Source organism: Trachurus japonicus, chromosome 9 (assembly GCF_045865225.1).
Source record: "Trachurus japonicus isolate A0001 chromosome 9, Traja_1.0".
In the NCBI taxonomy this organism is placed as follows: domain Eukaryota; kingdom Metazoa; phylum Chordata; class Actinopteri; order Carangiformes; family Carangidae; genus Trachurus; species Trachurus japonicus.
Genome location: NC_140915.1, coordinates 19166441 through 19187304, shown reverse-complemented (window position 1 = coordinate 19187304; position 20864 = coordinate 19166441). Strand labels below are relative to the sequence as shown.

Here is a 20864-nt window from a genome sequence, read left to right as displayed (position 1 = left end):
ATCTGGAGGTTATGTACATTTTAATAAGAAATTTGCTGCCATGAGGGCGCAATTTAATTTCTAGAGGATGTTTTTCAGGAAAATGCTTGTGACACACACAAACCTGATTGGTTAACGCGCTGAAGCCTGATTGGTCAGCGCTGACAGCGTGGGCGTGGCCAGACGTCAATGTTTATGTAGCCCACTGTCCGTGTATGTAACCGCTACCAAGGACTCTGCAATGTGATTTCCTGACATTGATTTGTTTTCATCCCGTTTCATCCGCTGCCTTCAACCATACGATGCTCCAGCTTCTGACATGGGGAACCACTAGCAGGTGAAAGACGGAAGAAACGGAGGAAAACGCCGGAATGGCGGGCGCCTTTGGCTTCAAAGGCTGCCAGAAAATTCGAGGTCCGCAGATTAGAAATCTGTTGGAGGCGAAGGACTTCTTCCTCTTCGACTGCGACGGGGTGATATGGCACGGAGAGAAGGCGATATCTGGCGCGGCCAAGGTGGTCAGCGCCCTGATCCGACAGGGCAAAAACGTGGTGTTCGTCACCAACAACTGCACCAGGCCCCGGGAGAATTACGTGAGTAAGTTCTACCGACTCGGCTTCACCGACGTGATGCTGGAGCAGATCTTCAGCTCGTCCTACTGCTCGGCTCTCTACCTGAGAGACGTCGTCAAGATCCGCGGCCAGGTGTTCGTCATCGGCTGCGACGGGCTGCGCAGGGAGCTGCAGGAGGCGGGGGTCCCCTGCCTGGAGGAGGCGGACGACCCCGACGCCACCATCTACAACTGCGCTCTGGCTCCGGACGTCAAGGCGGTGCTGGTGGGACATGATGATAAACTGACTTTTCTCAAACTGGCCAAAGCCTCGTGCTACCTGAAGGACCCGGACTGTCTGTTCCTGGCCACCGACCCCGACCCCTGGCATCCTCTGTCCAGTGGAAGGATACTGCCAGGTACAGTGGTGGTGGTGGTGGTGATGGTCCCTGAAGCTTTTCAGGTTCAGTCCAGCTCACTGAGGTTTAGTTCTGCACAGCAGTGCTTGATTCCGTAAAGTTCAGGACCATCCCAGTGTAATTGTATATTTTACTACCAATATGATCATGATGGATGGATTATTGAAAGGGTTTAGTGGGCACAGACCCAGGAGCCAAAGGGCTCAGGGGCCCAGTGCCAGGGCCTCAGTTTGACATAACTTCTGTTCTTAGTACAGTTGGAAAATGACATTTCAGTTATCTTTTATACTTAATTAAGCTAAAGTGGCAGAAGAATAGTCCTACATCAGCGTCACAGGTTACCTTTAATGGTGTCCTACATATATGATTCTGTCACATTTGAGGGCCTTATTGGTGTGAGTCTGCAGTGACAGGTTGTTTTGATCCAGAGGGATTTTTAACCGCTTCCTTTTACGTCCTGCATGGACAAAATAGTTTGAAACCAACAACAGAGGGTTCAAGGTTAACCTGCACAATTCTAGCTGCCTTTCTGTTGCATTAAACACTTCTTTTGTCAAAGTTACAAACACGCTGGTGTTTGTTGGAGGGGAGCATTGACTGCCATTCTTCTGGCTCTGTGTACATTGTTGATGTAGCCTGTGTAAGAGGCCCATCATGTACAGTATAGAGCAAGGCATGTGACCGCTTAATTATAGTGTGGTATTGCCAAATTGTGTCTCTGTGATGAAATACCCTCAGGTCACAGACTTGTGTTATTTTATATAGGCGTGTGACAAAATAGGTTATTATTAGAGACTACTAGAGGGCTGATGGTTTTTAAATGCTCTCAATTTAATTCCCACAACCATGGTTCAAGTTCAGCACAGGGTACTTTTTACACATCAGCCCTCCTCTCTTTCTTTATTTTTCCTCACACCTCCCTTCTGTCACTATGTAAGAAAAAACAAGCTCCCCCAATTTTTTTGAAATGAGTCAGTGATTCTGCAAAAATGTTAGTTTTAACTTTAGCAGTGTGTTTGAGGACAATGTTAGGATCCCAGAAAGTGCACAGAAGGCCCCTGGGTTTTGCCCATTCAGTAATCCATTCTCATTTTCAGGAACTTGCAAGTTAATTTTCAAGTTGCACTGGAATGAATTAAAACCGGTTCAATACTGCACTGATAAATCTAAAAGGGAGACACTGGCAGTAATGCAGCCTTGTGTATGTATGAGATTAGGCAGTCACATAATTAAACCCATTAATCAACACTGCAGAATAAATCACCCTCCATCTCTCTCTTGTTTTGGAGTTCGCAACGAACGAAGAAGTCACTGCAGATGGATTTGTATAATGTATTAAATCTCAGTCTCCTCCAAATGTAACTGAAGATGAAGGATTTAGTGGGAAGTTTGGGGGAAACGTCTCTTTCTTTTCAGATTCACTTTTGCCTGACTTTTCTCTTATCTTGACCACCTAACAGGTTCTGGGTCCCTCACTGCAGCCCTGGAGGTAGCCTCAGGCCGCAAGGCCACTGTGATCGGCAAGCCCAGCCGCTTCATGTTCGAGTGCATCTCCAGTCAGTTCAGGGGGGTGGACCCCGCCCAGTGCCTGATGGTCGGGGATCGCTTGGAGACAGACATGCTGTTCGGGTCCAACTGCGGCCTGGACACCATGCTCACCCTCACCGGCGTGTCTCAGATCGAGGAGGCCCAGGAGTACAGGAATAGTGAGCTGACCACCAACCACAGCTTGGTGCCCGACTACGTGGTGGACACCATCGCTGATTTCTTACCCGCTTTTGAGGAACTGGACGAACAGAGCAATTGATGAGTCCTTTCACCCCGAGTACGGAGCACAGATTGCTTCTACTACATTTCAAGTGCAATGTTTAGTCTGGCGTTTGCAGAAAAAAACAAAACAAAAAGAAATCGACTATGATTAAAAACCATAAATGTTCCTCAGTACCAAGGCGCTGTTTGTTGTGATCAAGACATGCTTAGGCCAGAATATTCTCCTCAAAATAACCACAGTAATCCAGTGCATACCTCAGTGTTTCTTATAGTGTTGTGCCCATTTGTGATTTGACGGTTCTTGTTGCTGTAAGTGTTTATATTAATATGAATATACTGCACTTTCTTGTTCATAAAATTCATAGGTCGTGTTTGATATTGGGGTTTTCAACATCCAGAGGTATTTTTGTAAAGCCATGAATTGTTCTCTAACGGCATTCATGTGTTTAGAGGCTGGTTGTTTCATTTTCTGCCAAAGAGGCAGACGTGTACTTACCAACACTGAATTGTTTCCTCATACATGTTTGCCTCGGTGTGACCTCTCCTTGATTAATTCATGGCAAGAGGATGAAATAAAAAACTGTGTGAGCTTTTCTCAGCTCTGGTTGAGACTGAGACGACAATCTGCCAGTCAGACAAGTGAAGCGTATTTTCACTTCTGGCCTTTCTGTCATGTCTGAACTTCTTGTGCCAATATCCACCTGAGTGAGTAAAAGCTCACTGAATCTCATAGTTAGAAAAAGCAGTAGCACATTAATGATGGTGGCTGATCATACTGCGCTGTTGTAAAATTTCAATGTTGTTAATGTTTACCATATAGAGCATGCCAGCAACGGTAACAACAATAAAAACTTCAAATTCATCCTGAATATGATGTTGTTTGTCTACACATCTACGACGAGCATAATGAGAACACCACAATGAAAATACAAGTGACTTTAATCATTTAAATCCAGCGGTTAACATGAACTTTACATCATTTTCAGTCAGTGCTATTCCAATGTGACATCCAGCATCTCTTTAGCAGTGTTTAGCTCCAAAACATCCATCTCTCAATTTTATTTCAATGGAGAATAAAGGAACCTTCCAGTGGTTGTTTTTTCATATATATTTACCAAAGCCTTATGGTTGGATTTAGGTTTGGGTTTGGTGGTATTGCAAGTCAAGCTCACGAGAAATTATGACAAAATTAAAACCTTGAAGCTATTGTTATGGCTTTATTGTGTGAAACAATTACGATGTCCCTTCATATGAACTTCCTAGGCTAATGGAATATAATTAAGATTTAACATATGTACATTTTAACAGGATTGATGCAATACTTTATTCTACATCATGTCTCATGTGGCATTAGCTTTTCTTGTGCTGAGGAACAGAGTTCAAGACACATACTGATCTCCAACACATAAGGACTTTGGCTGCAGCGATTGAAGTCGCTTCATGTCACTCTGGTCCACCGCGCTGTGGCAAAGAAAGACGACAAGATTATAAACCTCACAAAGGACAAAGGTTATGTTCAGTTTTAGTAAGTGGGTTGTGAGTTCTATCCCTCACCTGGATGAACTCCATTTCATCCACCGCCACTGCTCTCCTGCGGTACCTTGCAGGAAGCAGCTGAATAGAGGCCAATGTGTCCGGCGTGCCAGAGATTGGTGTTAAAGTTCTCGATATTGGAGGAGGCGCTGCAGCTAAAGGTGATGTCCCGTGTTGTGGAAGGTTAACTGCTAGTGTTTTTAACGCCTCTTGAGCTAAAGAAAAAGGAATGGAAAAGAAAATGATTAATGTTGAGATCCCAAATCATCAGCACAGCATAAGGATGTTGTATATTAAACAGCTGATCCTAAAATTCTATAGTTTGCAACAATATACCAAAGGAGACACCAGATACATCAACACCAACAACTTACAGGGCAGATTTTAACTACAGTATCTGAGTCTTGTGTCACTTTCACTGAAGACTCACCGTTAGGCTTTGGGACGTCATGTCTGTTGGGGAACTTGATCAGGGGCATATGAGGCCGTACAGCCTGAGAAAACACACAAATCACACAGCTGTGTCACTTAACAGTACATGTAAGTTAAACAGTCAGTCCACCTATAGTTTCCCACCTCCTACATGTTGTATCTGACCTATGCAGACAGTCCTCTTATTTGTAGATATTTTTGATGAATCTGTCTGATGTGTTTCAGTGGCAGACCAGGCAAAACAAGTATGGTGGCCAAGAAAATACCGGTAGGTTGATACTGAGGCGTGTTCAGGAAAAGATTATTTGTGGTTTTGGGTGTGATCCGTTAACAATGAAGTCTCGGGCTGTGACAGCTATGGCACAAAGTACAGCCAAAAATACACTGATTTTCATCCAGAAACCTAAGGTTCAGTTTATTACTTATTCATTACTTACTACTGTGAATACGTGGTACATTTAGGCTAATTCATTTATTGAACTGAATGTATTACAATTGAAGACAAAGCAAATCAGAGGACAGCCTCGGTTACTAATAAACAAACTATCAGCTGATAAAATAATACAATTATCTGATAGGCTACATCAGTAAATGAAGACAGTCATTAGTAGAGGTCCCAGTTCACACAGACAGTGTTTACAGGTACTCTCAGCCAAGCTTTAGGCGAGAAAATAAGATAAAATGACTCAAAACTAAACAGCACAACTGTCGACAGTGTGTTTTCTGTGCCTTTCTGTCCAGCGGCTATTTTAAGGTTAGTTTCAGCTCTGGACTCAAAGAGCTCCCCCTCTGAAACAGATGTGACAACCGCAAACCAGCACGACAAACCGGACTAATGCCGCAGCCCAAACCGTGAACATATCGCACAACATCCATACAGATTTAAGCCAGTAAAACAGCATTCCTGCTACATTTACAATGTGATGAATACGTAACACGACTGTTGTGTGTTTGCGGTGAAACAAGGGCATGAACAAGGGTACGAGGATTTATCAACCTCAAAGGCCTCACCGACATCACTGTTTAACCGGACAAAACAACGAAAAACAAAACCCGACATTTTACTTTCTATTATTCATGTGAACACAACAAATACATGTCTGGAGTGATAATAAAGTCAGGAGAGACGATACCTGGATAACTCGGGCGGCTGGAGCTGCCATTTTGGAGCTGACTTTGCTCCCCATGACGACCTCACAGTTTCACTTCCGGTATGACGATCTCCGTGTAGTTGACGAAACAGGCCACAAGATGGCGCCCTTACCACGCTCAGCGGCGAAGTCTATAGGTACCATAAGGATGTGGTAAGTAAATTGGCTCAAATTAGACGTACCTGCTCGCTACAGCTTAAAGATGAGAGGTAATAACACAAGTCGGAGGTTATTCATATTAACACCGCATGCATTTTTACAATAGAAGGTGTAATTTCTTATTTTAAGCGTTAAATCTCCAGCCTGATATGAGCTGCGCTGCACCTTCCCCCCTATGTATCTAACCTGTCTTTGTGATCCAGGCCAGCAGCCGATGAATTAATGTGTTGTCCTAGAAAGGGTGTCCGCGCCAGGTCAAATCTCAGGCCATAGCCTCCTGCAGCCAAAAAATCCTACCCGGGCTGGTAAAGTTACCCTCCTGTCAAAACACAAGGACACACACAAATAGATAAATAAAAGTCCTTAATCCCCTACGAAGCACAACCAGCCGAGGCCCAGTGAAGCGTCAGAGTTTAATTCACTATAAAGCAAAATTAAATAACTAAAATAATGTCAGTTTTAGCTGAAAAATGCCAATACACGACTACTGTGTCACGCAAAGACAAATATCATACCCCTATCTTTAATTTCACTCCGCCTTAAAAAAAAAAATTTACGATCACTTGGTCACATGGTCGAAGTTTGTCCAATCAGAGACGAGGAAAGCAACAGAGATGTTGTATTTGAGAAGATGTGTTTTTATCAGGACGGCACAAAAGACGTTTTGGAAACATCATTTTGAGTAGGCCTATCTCTGACTGAACTTTGCTGATAGTGGAGCAGGAAATATTAAAGATCTTATTAAACCATTTTCTGATACTAAATGGTCTGTGCAGTAGCCTAAATCGTATATTAAGAAAATAATTGTCAAGTGCATTGATAATTAAAATACTAAAATTAGATAAAACTTATTTGAAGGAGAAGGACTGACATCACCTTGAGGTTTTCTAGTTTCAATAAATTCAAGTGTAGCTTTAAAAGATTTTAAGACCGTCCTGTGCAAATATTGCAAGCTGTTTGTCATCTCTCCTCCAAGGCTCTTTGTAAATGCGGTCAAATATCTGGGCCATAGTACCATGACACTGCCATCTACTGGAGTCCCAATTCATTGCACAAAGATTCACTTAAGCCTCATAATGTTTGGTGTCTCTTCACTCATGTATTATTCTGCATTCATAAATAAGGCCCCATCTCCAACTCTTGAATCACCATAATAATGATGTACAGGCTCTTTATTATGTGCATATTATTAAATGTGCCATGAACTTGTTGAGTTAACAGGTGTGTCATTAGTTTCTTTATTTATTTCATTGCAAGAATAGGATGAAAGTTGAAAGTCATAATCAGGTCTGCTATGAAGCACTCTAATGTAGGTGTTGATTAACATTAGTGGGTTAATTCTCATGGTATTCAAGCTTGAACATGTAAATATCTAATAGTTCTGTCCAATAATGCATTTGTTTTTGGTGCATTTGTTTGTGGTCACCAAGTAGAGATGATGTGCTCATTGCCTAGAGATAGAGTAGGTATACCCCAGATCCTGTCTTTAAACACACTCAACAGCAAGAAATTACATCTCAACAGACAATTAACCAATTCACATTTTATTGGGTTTTATTTTTATTAAACAAACTGGTCCAGAGTCATGGAAAACAGAAAGGTCCCAATCTTAACATGCACTGCCTTCTAACTTGAGGTACCACTGTGGCTTCACATAGATTACAATTTTACAATCAACAGTGCCAGTCTCAAGCCAGGATTCTGCCCCTGACATTGTGTTTGCGAGATGGAGCACTGTTTACACATAGTGCGAACCACTATGCAGCATCAGGAGCTCCACAGCACGGCTGTTTGACTCAGCTCTGCTGCCAGGTCTGAAGGAGAAAGACTGACTCATTCGGCCTTTGACCTGTCGAACAGCTGTTTGAGTTGGTCCTTAGAGGTGGCCTCTGTCTGCTGCATGAGATCAGCATGGCCCTTGGTAACACCCCAACCATCAGGGACAGACATGGAGGGACACTGGGGACGGCCGGAAGCTGGCCTCAGGCTCTCCCAGTATGCACGGCGGGCTCTAAAAGAGACAAATAGACAAGATTATTCATACCATGTTGTCGCTCACTGGTGCTGAAGAGCCCAGGATTCACAGTTCACTGGGTTTCTGTGCATATTTATGTTACTGAGTGACACATCATCGACTCACCTGGCTCTGACCCAGGGCTTGGTGTGCATCTCCAGACCAGCACCCCAGTTGCCGTGTTTCTCAGATGCAGCGGGGAGGATCCCTCTCTCTGGGCCCAGCTCCTCTGCCACAGCCCTGATGTGATAAGCCTCAAACCCACAGCAGCCTCCAATGAAGCGGATGCCAACATTGTAGGCCTCTCTGGCGTACTTGTGCATGTCCCAGCGGGTCAGGATCCTGGGCTCCAGACCTGACGGAAGATGGAGCATTTATTGTAGTATCTCATGCAGGTTTACATTGACTGACTGAATGGTAAAAATTTAAAAGAAACACAGTGTATTTTATTACCGAAGGGGAATTCTGGCAGATCGATGAATCCCTGGCAGCTGCAGTCCGGGGTGTGGTATGCCAGTGGCTGCACCATGTAGTGAGCCTTCAGCCCGGCCTTCTCCACTCCCTCCTTCATCATCTTGACAGCCTCCACACAGGTCATGGGGTCAAAGTGGCAGTTGACACCAACGATCTGGGCACCTACAGAGGAACATGCATTGGTGTGAGCTGACTGTTGCAGATAAGGACACAAGTAGGGGAGACAGCACTAACTGTGGTTGGAAGGTTTTGCTTGAATCTGTTAAACATTTAGAGTTGTGTTCTTTCTCTATAACAGTCTTTGTATTTTGTGTCGGTGACATCTGACATGTAGGCTGGTCCTAGTTATTATCTACAACACCAGTGGGCTAAGATCATGTGTCATTATCTCATGTCTTCCAGCTGTATATCTTGTCCTTGCCATCGTATACACATCTTAGTCACACCACAGAGAGGCCATACGAGGACAAGATGAGTTTGTATGAACACATTAAATAATAAATAAATTACTATACTTCTCTTGCATTTACATCCAGAAATAGAAAACAGTAATTTCAAGAAACTGTTTGCCATTCATTTCCAGTTGAGATAGATAGGTGTTATTCTCATTGGTTTATTGAAGAGCACTGTACCCACCAGCTTTGACCAGCCTGACAGCACACTCAGCAGGTGAGACACCGTGCATGTCTCCCTCTGGTCCAATGCACATGCAAGCAGCCACGGGCTTTCCTGTCTCCTTCAGCGCCTCCACAGCCCACACGGCCTCCTCAACGTGCTCAAAGTACTGCAGGAAATAGAGTCAAGTCAGTCGAGACGTGTTATTGTTAACGTAACGTGAGGAGGTTAACCTCAAACAAAACACTTTACCTCAGCAATCAGGAAGTCCACGTCTTTCTTGATGAAGACATCCAGCTGTTTCTTGAAGATGGCCTTCACATCTTTCTCACTCTTGCAGCTCAGGTAGGATGGAGTCTGACACACTCCTCCAGCAACCAGAGCATCGCCCTCGTTGGCGACCTCACGGGCCAGATCGCAGGCGGCCTCGTTGATCTGAGCTCCCTGAAAGAGAAAAAACAGTTTATGTTGAAACAAAGGCTAGAATCAAAAACATGTCGTATTGTATTAGTTGTATTTCTATTTCTAAGAGTTTAGATCGCTGTCAGTTCCATTGACAGATTATATTTTTGCTATTATTTCATATTCTGCTTATTTCTGTGACAGTAGTGGGATGTCCCATTTAACTTACGGTGAAGGCGAGCTTGTTGCCCCTGTTCTCCAGTTTGTCGTCACTGGCGTAGAAGGTGAAGGTCTGCATGACGTTGGATCCGGCCCTCAGGAACTCCCTGTGCAGCTGACGCACTGAGAACCGTTGAACAAAGAGAACAAAGAGATTGCAAACATTTTAGCAAATTCAAAGTTTGGCACACAATGCATAAAGAACAGTAACTCACAGAGGACAGAGAGGAGACAGTAAAGAGGTCTTTTAAAGTTAAAGTTTGCCCTCACCTGCTTCAGGGTACTCTGCAGCGGCCTCAGGGGTCCAGGGACCAGCCTTCACGTAGCCTCTCTTCTCCAGGGCAAACACGAAACCTCCATCGCCAATCACGACTTCGTTAGCGTCAAGACGCTCCAAGATTCCCTGTGATGAAGGATCAGCATAGTGAATTTAGAATGATGTGGACTGAGTAAGACTACACTCAGGCTGGAGATGATCCTCCGAGGCTTCATATGGATTGTCTATGCATTATACTTCTTGCAAAGTGGTTTCCCAAGTTCAGCGCACTCCACGACCCCAAACTCACCCCACCCTACCCTCACCACCCCATCCCCTCCCCCTCCACCATGACCCTGAGTCCTCAGGAAACCAGCACATGTCTGACAACAGCTGCACTACTCGTCCTGACTGATAGACCCGCACCTTTACATTTGAATATTGTTCAACTGTTGATGTGAATATTTTGACCTTCCGTAACCATTCAGATATCTCTGCTCTGAAAAGGTGTTATCCATTCCACTTTAGGCTGTGGGCATACATGCATTAAAACGCAGTCTTCGAGTGTAAAATTGCTGAGCAAAACTAGCTATCACTATAATGAGTTTGAATTCTCTTGCAGTTGTACTGGATATTTTAATTATTCATTGATTGATTCATGTATTAGCATGAGCATAAGCTCCACCTGGTGTGTACACATGGCATGAAACCTCAGCATGCTGAGAGTCAGATTTGAAAGTTCCCACACTTTGCCCCCTCCAAAAAAGTCCTCTAAACAAATCTGTGAAATACTGCAAAAATAAAACAATTAATTAAGTAATTTCTCTGTTATTTACAATTACGGGAGGGGAAGTGTTTTTTGTTTTTTTTGTTTTTTTCTCTTTCTCATTAAGGCAAATTATAAAATAAAAGTCTGGGAAAAAAGTTGTTTAAATTAATCTTTTTCAAATTATCCCAAAATGTAGTGGATGAAAATGTACATATTATGCAGACATCTAATTTAAGAATGCATACTTAAAATTCACTCATGTTGAGATAATATAGCATTCATCATTCTGAATTCAAAGTCAAATTTTGTTTTTCCAGTGTTTTTTTTAGTCAGGACATTTTTCAAGTCACTTATAGAACTCTATAGTGGCGTTACTGGTATTATATCTCTGAGAGCAGTTGGAAACTTCAGTGGAGCTTCAGAGAAATGTGAGCTGACACGCCAGTTGTGCAGAGGATACATGAGGAAGACTGTACCCCATCGCCCAGAATACACACTGCACAAAAACACCACCGAAAAGCATGCAGCGTGTCCCCCCAGAGTCGGCCCCCAATTTCGAGCCCATTTGTCTTCACAAGTAAACATGACACATATTATCACTAGTGGCATTCTTCAGTTGTGTAAAGCAGTTGTGTATGAATATTCTGCAGTGTGGTCCTGATAGCGTACTTTAGACAAAACTCCACACGTACCTTCTTTGCTGGTGCCATAATCCTACAGCTGTGTGGACCCCTGACTGCTCAGACTTTGAGAAGCTGAAGTGACATTAGAGTGGTGTAGGGGCCCTCTATAAATCTCACTGAAGTAGGGGAGGGGTCTAAGCAAGAGCCGCTCTGATTGGCAAGGGGCAAGTTACACAACATCAATGTTTACTCCTTCTCCTCCCCTCTGTTGCTGAATGAGAGTATTGTGAATGTGTGCTACTAGTTTGGGCCGGATTAATTACGGCTGTCGGTGTGTTTGTGGGGTTTCTGTTTTTTTGGCCTTGAAAAGACTCATTCTTTGATAGTAAACATCCACTTTTAGTAAAACCAGTGAGGACTAAATCACTTAAATTAAAATATGGGACATGTGTGACGTATTTATAGTTGGAGACACTGTTTCATAGGTTTCCTTGCACAGTAAATGACAACATGTAGTCATAAAATTAAGTAACAAACTCAGGTTTATTGACTCGGGAGTTGCAAATGAATACTCCACCACTGGAGCATCACTGTTACAAGTGCTTTTTCTCTCCAAACTGAACTGGGAAAGACGTCACTCCTTCCCCTTTGTGTCTTTGTTGTTGACCGATGGTTGTAGCGCTCTGTCTCGCTCATGCTGTTCCCTTGACCTTCTTCTGCATATCCACCACGTGCTTCATCTCCTGGGTGCTGGTGGCCTCTTTGTGCTGCAGCAGGTCAGCGTGGCCCTTGGTCACACCCCATCCTTCTGGTGTGGAGAGGGACGGGCACTGGGGACGACCGGATGCGGGCATGAGATGCTCCCAGTAGTCACGACGGGCCCTGGAGGAGATAAAGACACGAGTTACATACAGGAGGGAAAATTAAGCAAATTATATTATTTATAAAACTCTGTGCTCGCCAGTGTGCTGAATGTTTTCCAGATGGTTTACCTGGCTCTGACCCAAGGCTTGGTGTGCATCTCCAGACCAGCACCCCACATTCCATGCTTATCTGCGCCAGGAGGCATGATCCCTCTCTCTGGGCCCAGCTCCTCTGCCACAGCCCTGATGTGATAGGGCTCAAAGCCACAGCAGCCTCCAATGAACCTGATGCCAACCTTGTAGGCCTCTCTGGCGTACTTGTGCATGTCCCAGCGGGTCAGGATCCTGGGCTCCAGACCTGACAGCAAGAGGAACACAGAAACAAACTTTAATGGCTGTCACTTGTGAGATGTTTTTTTCTTTTTTTTCTTTTAATGTTGTAATAAGTTTTTAAAAAATTACCGAAGGGGAACTCTGGCAAGTCAATGAATCCCTGGCAGTTGCAGTCGGGAGTGTGGAAGGCAAGTGGCTGCACCATGTAGTGAGCCTTCAGCCCGGCCTTCTCCACTCCTTCCTTCATCATCTTGACAGCCTTCACACAGGTCATGGGGTCAAAGTGGCAGTTGACACCAATAATCTGGGCACCTGGAGTACAGGGGGAAATAGTTATTGTCACACTGGATGAAACAGCTTGACAGTTGCACAGTCGATTAAATACATACCAGCCTTCACCAGCCTGACGGCGCACTCTCCGGGCGAGACGCCGTGCATGTCTCCCTCTGGTCCAATGCACAGAGAAGCAGCGACGGGTTTTCCGCTGGTCTTCAGCACTTGGACGGCCCACTCGGCCTCCTCAACATGCTCGTAGTACTGCAATGACAGAAACAACATTGAGCACAGCTCTGAGCTTTTATCAGCTCCAGTATAGTTCATACCGGAGTCACTTTGATACAACTTGTCGAGTTAACAAACTGAATCCACCTCAGCGATGAGGAAATCCACATTCTTCTTCATGAACACATCCAGCTGCTTCTTGAAGATGGCCTTCACTTCTGTCTCACTCTTGCAGCTCAGGTAGGATGGAGTCTGGGACACTCCACCAGCTACCAGAGCATCGCCCTCATTGGCCACCTCCCTCGCCAGGTCGCAGGCTGCCTCGTTGATTTGTGCCCCCTAAAACAATCAGGACGGTGATAAGTGTGTGCATAATGGTTTGGTATTTGCACGACCCCTACAGCCTAATGTTGGACGTGGGGTACTACAGTTGGATACTCACAGTGAGTCTCAGCGATTGACCCCTGTTCTCCAGTTTGTCGTCACTGGCGTAGAATGTGAACGTCTGCATGACGTTAGCCCCTGCCCTCAGGAACTCCCTGTGCAGCTGTCGCACTGATGGAAAAAATACAGATTTGTAGGAAGCCTGAGTTGTTCTGGACTGATGATGAAGTTAAGTTGGGTTGGATTTTCAGAGAAGAGGTATTTACTATAGCTACTTTCATAAAAAAAAAGTGCTTGGAAATGAAGTAGGAATGAATTGTTTGTGTGAATTCTACTTGAAATGTACAATCTATGGGGTTTGGTTTTGTTTGTACCCTGCTGATTATGTTTGCTGGCTATGAGTATGCAATCTGAGTCTTGTAAGCCCTTATAGGCTGGGCATGTAAATAAAATAACATTTATTCATTCATTCATTCATTCATGTAGGGTTTGTGCATCATGTTCCCTCTTGCTGTTTGGGAGTGTTGGATACAATATGTGTGGGTGCTACCTGTCTGTCTGTCTTACCAGCCTCTGGATGTGTGACAGTAGCCTCAGGAGTCCATGGCCCGGCCTTCACATACCCCCTCTTCTCCAGAGCAAACACAAAACCTCCATCGCCAATCACCACCTCCCCAGCATTCAGACGTTCAAGGATACCCTGTAGGAGCAAGAGAGAGCCACGGACACACTGAGTTATCACTGACTCAACATCGGCAAGGCAATCAGACATCAGACAAACTTTATGGGCGATCACAGACTGGTGATGTCATACATACATACACATGCACACACAGTGAAGATTTTATGATTCTTTATATGTGATAGAAGTTGCCATTCAGGTACAAAGGTGAAAAGATAAAAGTGGTTTTAGCTCAAGCATCTCCAGCAGCGACCGCTTTAGTCTGGATATTTCACAAATCGCACGCACATACGCACACACGCCAATGCACGGCACGCACACTCATAAAACTGGCAACATTATCCTTACACCACCTCCAGTACATCCACAAATCAGACAACTATGATCTGCAGTATGAAATCAGGTTGCATGATGTTAAAGCTGCTATTGAGGTTTAAGCTGCATCAAGAAAAGTTGTTCCCTGTACATGAAAGTAGAGGTAATCTTTGTGCATCGTTGTCAGCAGCAGCAGGTGATTTTACCTTCTTGACAGGTGCCATCTCTTTGTCCCCAGTTTCAGCTGCAGCACTAAGCACTTAGTAACAGTGACTCCCTTTGAATCCCTGAAGAGTGCCCGAGAGCTGCCCCTCGCCAGTTTTATACTGCTGCATCAGTATGGGAGGTTTTCATGTTGGTGCCAAATCCATGTCTAATTGCCACATGTCTGTTTGTATATTGTGCAACTTGGTCTGATTGGCAGATCAATGAAGGTGGCATGGGTTGTAGCGGTTGGTTCGGGTAGGACAGGGACACGCAGTTTGTAACAGAAAGAGAGATTTGGCTGTTTAATGATTATATTACTAATCCGGTCCAAGCCAATAATATCTCTAGTTTAACATTAACCTCCTCCAGAGCCATTTGAGCTTTGTGGAAAACGGCCGTTTGGAAAACTGGACTCTAGTGGAGTGTAACATGAACAAAAGTGAACAAAAGGCCTTAGTGAGTTTAACGGACCAGAGCATCTTTATTATGTAACCAATGTGGTTTATTTGTGCAATTTAGCTTCATTGTTCGCACGTTCATTCATGCTCAGAATTGGTTGCATCAAATGAAATACTTCAGATCTGTGTCTTCTGCATGTGATTCTGATGCAATTAGGAACAAGTGTCCACACAACTGGGGCCTTCTGCAAGAGATAAGCTTGTATTATTCACCCCAACTACAGTACATATGTTGCTGTTGGTCTTGAGACACAAGGCAGAGTCTTATCAGCCTTGTGGGAAACCCCCCAAAACATGTTCTACTGTATAATACCAGATTTTAGGTTTGTGTTTTGTAGAATTATTGAAATCTTAAATTGTGTGCAGAGGCTATGGTATCTAAATGGCATACTATAACAGATACTACAGCTGCAAGAATTGTTCAATAAAAGATTACTTATTTGACATGAAATTAATCAGTAAACTACAACTTGCTTAAGGCGATTCATTAAGAAAATTATCAGCAGATTTATCAATAATGGAAATAGCTGTTGCAGTTATATTTTCTGTATTTTCAGTCAGTTGAATTAGAATGATGCTGAACCATTGTACAATACATTATGTGAGAGAAACTAGTATTACTCTGAAGCTGAAAAGCATGTAGGTCACTGCATTTATCAAGGTTAACCAGTAACACCTCCTTTCCTGCCCAGAGTCTTCATAGCTGTCCTTGTTTTAATCTGCGCGTGTACACACACACACATACACACACACACACACACACACACACACACACACACACACACACACACACACACACACACACACACACACACACACACACACAAACACACAAACACACACACAAACACGCGCAGAGGGGGATATTGACCTGGCGGTGTGTAGTTCTGTCAGCTCTGGGTCTATCCAGTTTCAGGGGGAATGTTGCACACCTCCCTAAGGTGTTTATCAACAGAGTCAAAGTTCAGAAAAACGCCTCCAATCTATAGTTCACTATAGGATTTCATCAGCTTGTATTAGGGAGCCCCCTTTGCTCAGTAGAGCAAAGTGTTTATTGTATTACATAATGCTGTCACATGCCCCCAAAATGGATTCTGGCACCAGTTTGCAAATATGCTGACAATTCTTACCTCTTCTCACTGGTAGGCCATTCATTACAAACTCATGCTGTGCAGCCAAGCATTGTTCAGACCTTAAGTCTTTTATGTGACAAAAACAGAAGTTTCCAAAGATAGAAAAAAAAATAGGTTGACAAACATGTGCACAATGATGCACAAGACCTTTGACATTTCATTAACAGTGGAGAGTTGTTCTTCTCCTCTCATTCATCCCACTCAGAGTGAACATTTTTTAGTTTCAATAAAAAGCTGTAGAGTAGAATGCTTTCCCTAACCTTAGATACATCTGTTACATATGAGCCTTGAGGAGGGACACAGTAAGCTTAGCATGGCACAAACTGTTGAAATGGGGAAAACATCTAGCCTGGTTTTCGCCAAAGATATTTATTCAGCCTGACAGCTCCTTAAAGGCAGCATTTGTTCAAACCAAACAAAAACCAAACAACAAAGTGATTTCTCTTAATGGTAGGGAACTGTGACTCTGGGGTTAACCTCATGACAACAACAACAACTAGCCTTCAGTCCAAGACGTCACTGCATAAGCTATTGTTTAACTTCTTGTGTTTTCATATTGGACAAACCAAAGAAAGAAGAAGATATAATTTGTGAATGAATAATCTTTGGATAGAGCTAGAAAAGTTGTTTCCTCTTTTTTTTGAGACTTTGAGCTAATCTCCTGGTTTAACTAGTCCTGCATGTAAGACAGCGAGAGTAAAGTGGGAAGTTAGTATATCGCAATGTTCAGGGCAGAGCCATCATCATGTCCAGCAAGGTTGAACTTGATAGGATCAAATATGTGGGTGTGAGAGCCGTTCGAAATTAAATGACGAGCACAGAAACAGTCGCCAAAGTTTGTCGAGCCCTAGCAGCCCTTTGACCTGCAGACATGCAGAGCACAACGATTGATCGGCATGGGTTCTTGATGATACGTAGCCAATTTGAAGTTGATCAGGCAAAATCCGGATTAGTTCGTTCAGCTACGACGTGAGGAAATTATTAAAATTGTATTTTATTAATTATTATTAAAAAATTCTAATCAAAATGGCCAACTTCCTGTTGGGATTTCACCATGACATTAAGAGGCTTTTTTGTGCGTCTTGGCATGTTCTATTAGCCTCCCAATTTCCACAAGTAAAACTTCTACAAGGCACTGCATTTTTGAAATTTTCTAGGGGGCTCTGTTGAGCCAATTTGCCCCGCCCATGTCAAACGACTTTAAAATATGTACATTTTTGCCATTCCCTATGTGTTGAGTTTCATGTGTTTTCAAGCATCCGTAAAGTCGATTTATTGGGGCTAAAAATAAGAAAAAACATAGCAATTTCCATAGGGCCTTCGCCAACGCTTGTCGTCGCTCAGGCACTAAAAGTGTGGTATGCGCTGATAGAGAGAAGTGCCATTTTTACTTTTAGTGGCAAAGGCAGCACCAGCAGCGTCTTCACTCGGGCACGCGTGTTGAAACGCACATAGGTGGTGCACATGGCGTTTGTTTATATGTGTGTGGGTGCGTGCATGTGCATTCATGTGTACGAGCATAAATAGTTCTCATGTGTCAAGTGTCACTGCAATGCTGAGTCAGACAGCAGTTCTCCACAGTGGAGACCCTGAAGTGCACACCCTGAACCACAACCTCTTAACAGAGCTCCAAATTTACCAAAGCACACTCTGCTCACTGTGCCCACTTTATGTTTACTGGCCCAATGTAACACACTGAAGGGAGCAAAGAAGCACTGAATGATAAATAATCTTTTTTTTTCTTCCACTGATCAGGAGCTTCTTTCAGATTTCTTTCCAACTCTTCTTCATTTTGTGGCTCTTCCTCTCCTCTCCTTCTCTTCTGTCTCTGAGGTGTCACAGAGGTCACGTCCATAGGTACCACTACATGTGGGACCTTGTGAGGTTACACTATAGATTCAGTTCTATGAAATCTATTTACATGGTGAATATCTACCATATCCAGTTTCTTCAGAGTTATTCCAGTTATTCCAGTTGGAGTATCGGGCGTTGACCAGCAGCTGTACTGAATGACATTTTCTCTTTGCAGCTACAACTAGTTCTCACAGGCTGTGGCTGGAACTGAGGCCGTCTGTGCAATATCAACGGGACTGAATGAGACCAAAGGCGGAGGAGGAGAAGGAGTGGGTGCTGATGAGTGTTTGGGTGGTGGTGGTGGTGGTGGTGAGTACAGGGAGTGAGACTTGGTGGGAAAAAAGCCAGATTTGAGCCATGAGAGAAGAAGAAGCAGGAGAGGGTTCCTAGCTTTGGAAAAAACACGTTTGTAGCTAATGTGAATAACCTGAGCTGACACTGATAAAGTTGTGGTTAACTATTGACTCCTAACAAACTGATAAAGTGTTGGGCCAGTCACATGCTCTTCAGGCCAGGTGGCAACAGAAACAGACTGTTACCACAGACATGAGATCATGTCTTCTTTGCATCCCAGACATGTGCTGCAAAGTTATGGTAATGCTGTTGTTGTTAGATGACGATTATTAGCACCTATATCTCATCAGTCATTCGTGTTTCCTGCTCGAGCTTGTGAGAATTTCCCAAAATGAATACTATGTGAGTGAGAGCGGACACTACCACAACCAATGCTTGATGTCTTTTCACACATGTTCTTTCTGTGTTGCTTCACTCTTCTGCCCTCCCGCTTTAGAGGGACTCCCCTGTTTACCTCCACCCCCTCCTCTGGTCCAATCACAGCTCAAGCAGAAGAAGACTTTCTGCTGAAACTGTCCATTCTTTGTGGATTTGTAGGCCACAGAAAGATAGATAGAGAGATTGTCATTGAGTAAAAGAGAGAAGGAGAAGGAGCCTCTATGACCTATAAACTCACCTTTATAGGTTTGTTCCTTATCTCTAATCTTACATAAAGGCACTGGTTGTAAGACGTAGTATCTGACTGCAACACACTCATCATCAGAAGAAGGTGGGGAAAATAATATAGTGTAATACTTTGTTAGGACACAAGAGGGCAGAAGAGTACATTTTCTTAGAATATTTGTAAATGAAGTGGCTTTCTCTCCTCTATGCAAACAAGGAAAAAAACAAGTGGAGAAACATAACAGATGGTCACGGGGCAGGAAAGGTCACTGACTTGTCAATCCAGATGAAATTCTTATGACACATGGAAAGACAGTGCTCATTCATGTTTTCAGCAGTGAAGGTGCAGGTAAAACATCATTAATAGACACTTTGTATAGTTATTTTTTCCTTTAATTTGTCTCAAATCCACATAGAATCTGCTTCCCAACTGTGTCAGCAATATCAGGCGGGTGAGGTGGGATGTGTGTGTGGGGGGTGTCAATACAGAGTAGTGAAAGAATGTATAGGTGCTTAGTTTGTACAAGCATGTTGGCAGTGAAAGGTGAAAAGAACAAGACGCTACAGAAATACAACATTTCAGGTGTGGTGTTCTCCTCAGAAGCTGGGCTGGAACAAACGTCTTGCTGTTGCCTCTGCAGCTGTGAGGAAACAACATTAAATTTCACTTTTTTGTTAGATTAATTTGGTGTCTAAAGCTACACTGCAACAAGTCAATGCAAAGTGTGCGACTCTCTTACAGTAAAGAGAGAGACTCTTTGAACGTAGTTCACTGTAATAAAGCAGCTGCGCAGCTTCTCATTACATTCCTCTTGTCATTACCTCTCGGCACTGTAAGTATTTACAGTATGGAAGGTTTTATCATCACTTATCTTCTAACTGCTCCTTGTATAATCTCACTATAAAGTCTCACAGAATGACTCTGCAGAAAGGTGAACAGGTACAGCTGATGCTGCTGAAGTGCACAGACACATATGCATACAAACAAAACAAAAAAATTAGTGCAAGAATATTTATCATTGGATATTGGTCAGATGAGACCAGTCAAATGTGGAATGTATATTCCTTTTAAAGATTAACTGCACTTTCTGTACATTTTTAAGTATTTTAAATCACTATAAATAAAATAAACAGCTGTAGGATCATGAACAGCATTCCCAAGGAATGACCCTCTTCAAATATCAGACTGAATTAACTTGTTCCTGTTTTGTTTGCTAGCAACCACAGACGTGTTGTCCAAAATCACTCCATGCAGACACTTGCATCCAAGACTTATACTTATTTTGGCCAAACAAACAGCAGCGTAACACTGCTGATGTTAGTTAGGGTTGATGGTTGATGTGATTTCACAGGAATGACTCAGGAGATGCTGCAGTGTTTCACATCATTCATCATGTCAACAGGTTGATTCAAATATTGAGATTAGTAGAAGAGGCCTTGCCAAATAAATAAAAATTGGATACACAGAGAGTCAAAATATTTGTAAAGCTATAATGTTGAGCCAAGGTGCTCATCAAGTTCACCATATAAGATCATCTCTACGTGCAGTGCACCTATGAGTCATGGAGAGGGAGATTTAATAGCCTTGATGTTTTTGTTTTTGAGATGAAATGCAATACAACTTTGTTATCCATCATGGACCAGTGCAAATGTGTCTTTGGCCACAGCAGAGACACCAGAGCATTTTCTCTCCCATAAAGTCATGACTTCATTCAAGGTCTGTTTGGCTGACCCAACTCATCTGTTATGTTCTCCTTTGCTTTGCTGTTTTGTGGTCCAAAAACTTGTGTCACCTCTTTGTCATACCTTATT

General features: G+C 43.3%; 4 protein-coding genes across 4 annotated transcripts; 1 reads left to right on the top strand and 3 right to left on the bottom strand.

Annotated features, from left to right (window-relative positions):
• The first annotated feature begins 160 nt into the window (after positions 1–160).
• Positions 161–3580, top strand: pdxp (pyridoxal (pyridoxine, vitamin B6) phosphatase). The gene is made up of 2 exons (XM_085786391.1): positions 161–948; positions 2409–3580. Exons 1-2 carry the CDS (start codon positions 351–353, stop codon positions 2753–2755), a joined length of 945 nt encoding a protein of 314 aa, XP_085642517.1. The 5' UTR covers positions 161–350; the 3' UTR covers positions 2756–3580.
• Positions 3581–3639: 59 nt separating this feature from the next.
• Positions 3640–6474, bottom strand: kgd4 (alpha-ketoglutarate dehydrogenase subunit 4). The gene is made up of 5 exons (XM_085786385.1): positions 6180–6474; positions 5817–5965; positions 4682–4745; positions 4273–4466; positions 3640–4179 (listed from the first exon to the last, which is right to left on the bottom strand). Exons 2-5 carry the CDS (start codon positions 5868–5870, stop codon positions 4162–4164), a joined length of 330 nt encoding a protein of 109 aa, XP_085642511.1. The 5' UTR covers positions 5871–5965; positions 6180–6474; the 3' UTR covers positions 3640–4161.
• A 1047-nt stretch (positions 6475–7521) lies between these two features.
• LOC146981310 (betaine--homocysteine S-methyltransferase 1-like) lies at positions 7522–11507 on the bottom strand. Its single transcript, XM_085786383.1, has 8 exons — positions 11435–11507; positions 9988–10120; positions 9728–9840; positions 9349–9540; positions 9118–9265; positions 8461–8643; positions 8134–8362; positions 7522–8004 (listed from the first exon to the last, which is right to left on the bottom strand). Exons 1-8 carry the CDS (start codon positions 11450–11452, stop codon positions 7827–7829), a joined length of 1194 nt encoding a protein of 397 aa, XP_085642509.1. The 5' UTR covers positions 11453–11507; the 3' UTR covers positions 7522–7826.
• A 382-nt stretch (positions 11508–11889) lies between these two features.
• On the bottom strand, positions 11890–14705 carry LOC146981309 (betaine--homocysteine S-methyltransferase 1-like). The gene is made up of 8 exons (XM_085786382.1): positions 14650–14705; positions 14014–14146; positions 13505–13617; positions 13210–13401; positions 12951–13098; positions 12691–12873; positions 12358–12586; positions 11890–12247 (listed from the first exon to the last, which is right to left on the bottom strand). Exons 1-8 carry the CDS (start codon positions 14665–14667, stop codon positions 12058–12060), a joined length of 1206 nt encoding a protein of 401 aa, XP_085642508.1. The 5' UTR covers positions 14668–14705; the 3' UTR covers positions 11890–12057.
• Positions 14706–20864: the final 6159 nt, after the last annotated feature.

What these genes read in the sequence shown, in the direction of transcription:
- pdxp (XM_085786391.1), top strand. Translation starts at nt 351, where the DNA reads ATGGCGGGCGCCTTTGGCTTCAAAGGCTGCCAGAAAATTCGAGGTCCG. An exon ending in CAGTGGAAGGATACTGCCAG is followed by an intron (nt 949 to 2,408) that starts GTACAGTGGTGG and finishes ACCACCTAACAG; the next exon opens with GTTCTGGGTCCCTCACTGCA.
- kgd4 (XM_085786385.1), bottom strand. Translation starts at nt 5,870, where the DNA reads ATGGGGAGCAAAGTCAGCTCCAAAATGGCAGCTCCAGCCGCCCGAGTT. An exon ending in CAGCCGCCCGAGTTATCCAG is followed by an intron (nt 4,746 to 5,816) that starts GTATCGTCTCTC and finishes GTGTTTTCTCAG; the next exon opens with GCTGTACGGCCTCATATGCC. An exon ending in TGACGTCCCAAAGCCTAACG is followed by an intron (nt 4,467 to 4,681) that starts GTGAGTCTTCAG and finishes CTTTTTCTTTAG; the next exon opens with CTCAAGAGGCGTTAAAAACA.
- LOC146981310 (XM_085786383.1), bottom strand. An exon ending in GCAACAAGCTCGCCTTCACC is followed by an intron (nt 9,541 to 9,727) that starts GTAAGTTAAATG and finishes TTTCTCTTTCAG; the next exon opens with GGAGCTCAGATCAACGAGGC. An exon ending in AAGCCCTGGGTCAGAGCCAG is followed by an intron (nt 8,005 to 8,133) that starts GTGAGTCGATGA and finishes TGTCTCTTTTAG; the next exon opens with AGCCCGCCGTGCATACTGGG.
- LOC146981309 (XM_085786382.1), bottom strand. An exon ending in TGTCACACATCCAGAGGCTG is followed by an intron (nt 13,618 to 14,013) that starts GTAAGACAGACA and finishes TTTTTCCATCAG; the next exon opens with TGCGACAGCTGCACAGGGAG. An exon ending in TGGATTTCCTCATCGCTGAG is followed by an intron (nt 13,099 to 13,209) that starts GTGGATTCAGTT and finishes CTGTCATTGCAG; the next exon opens with TACTACGAGCATGTTGAGGA.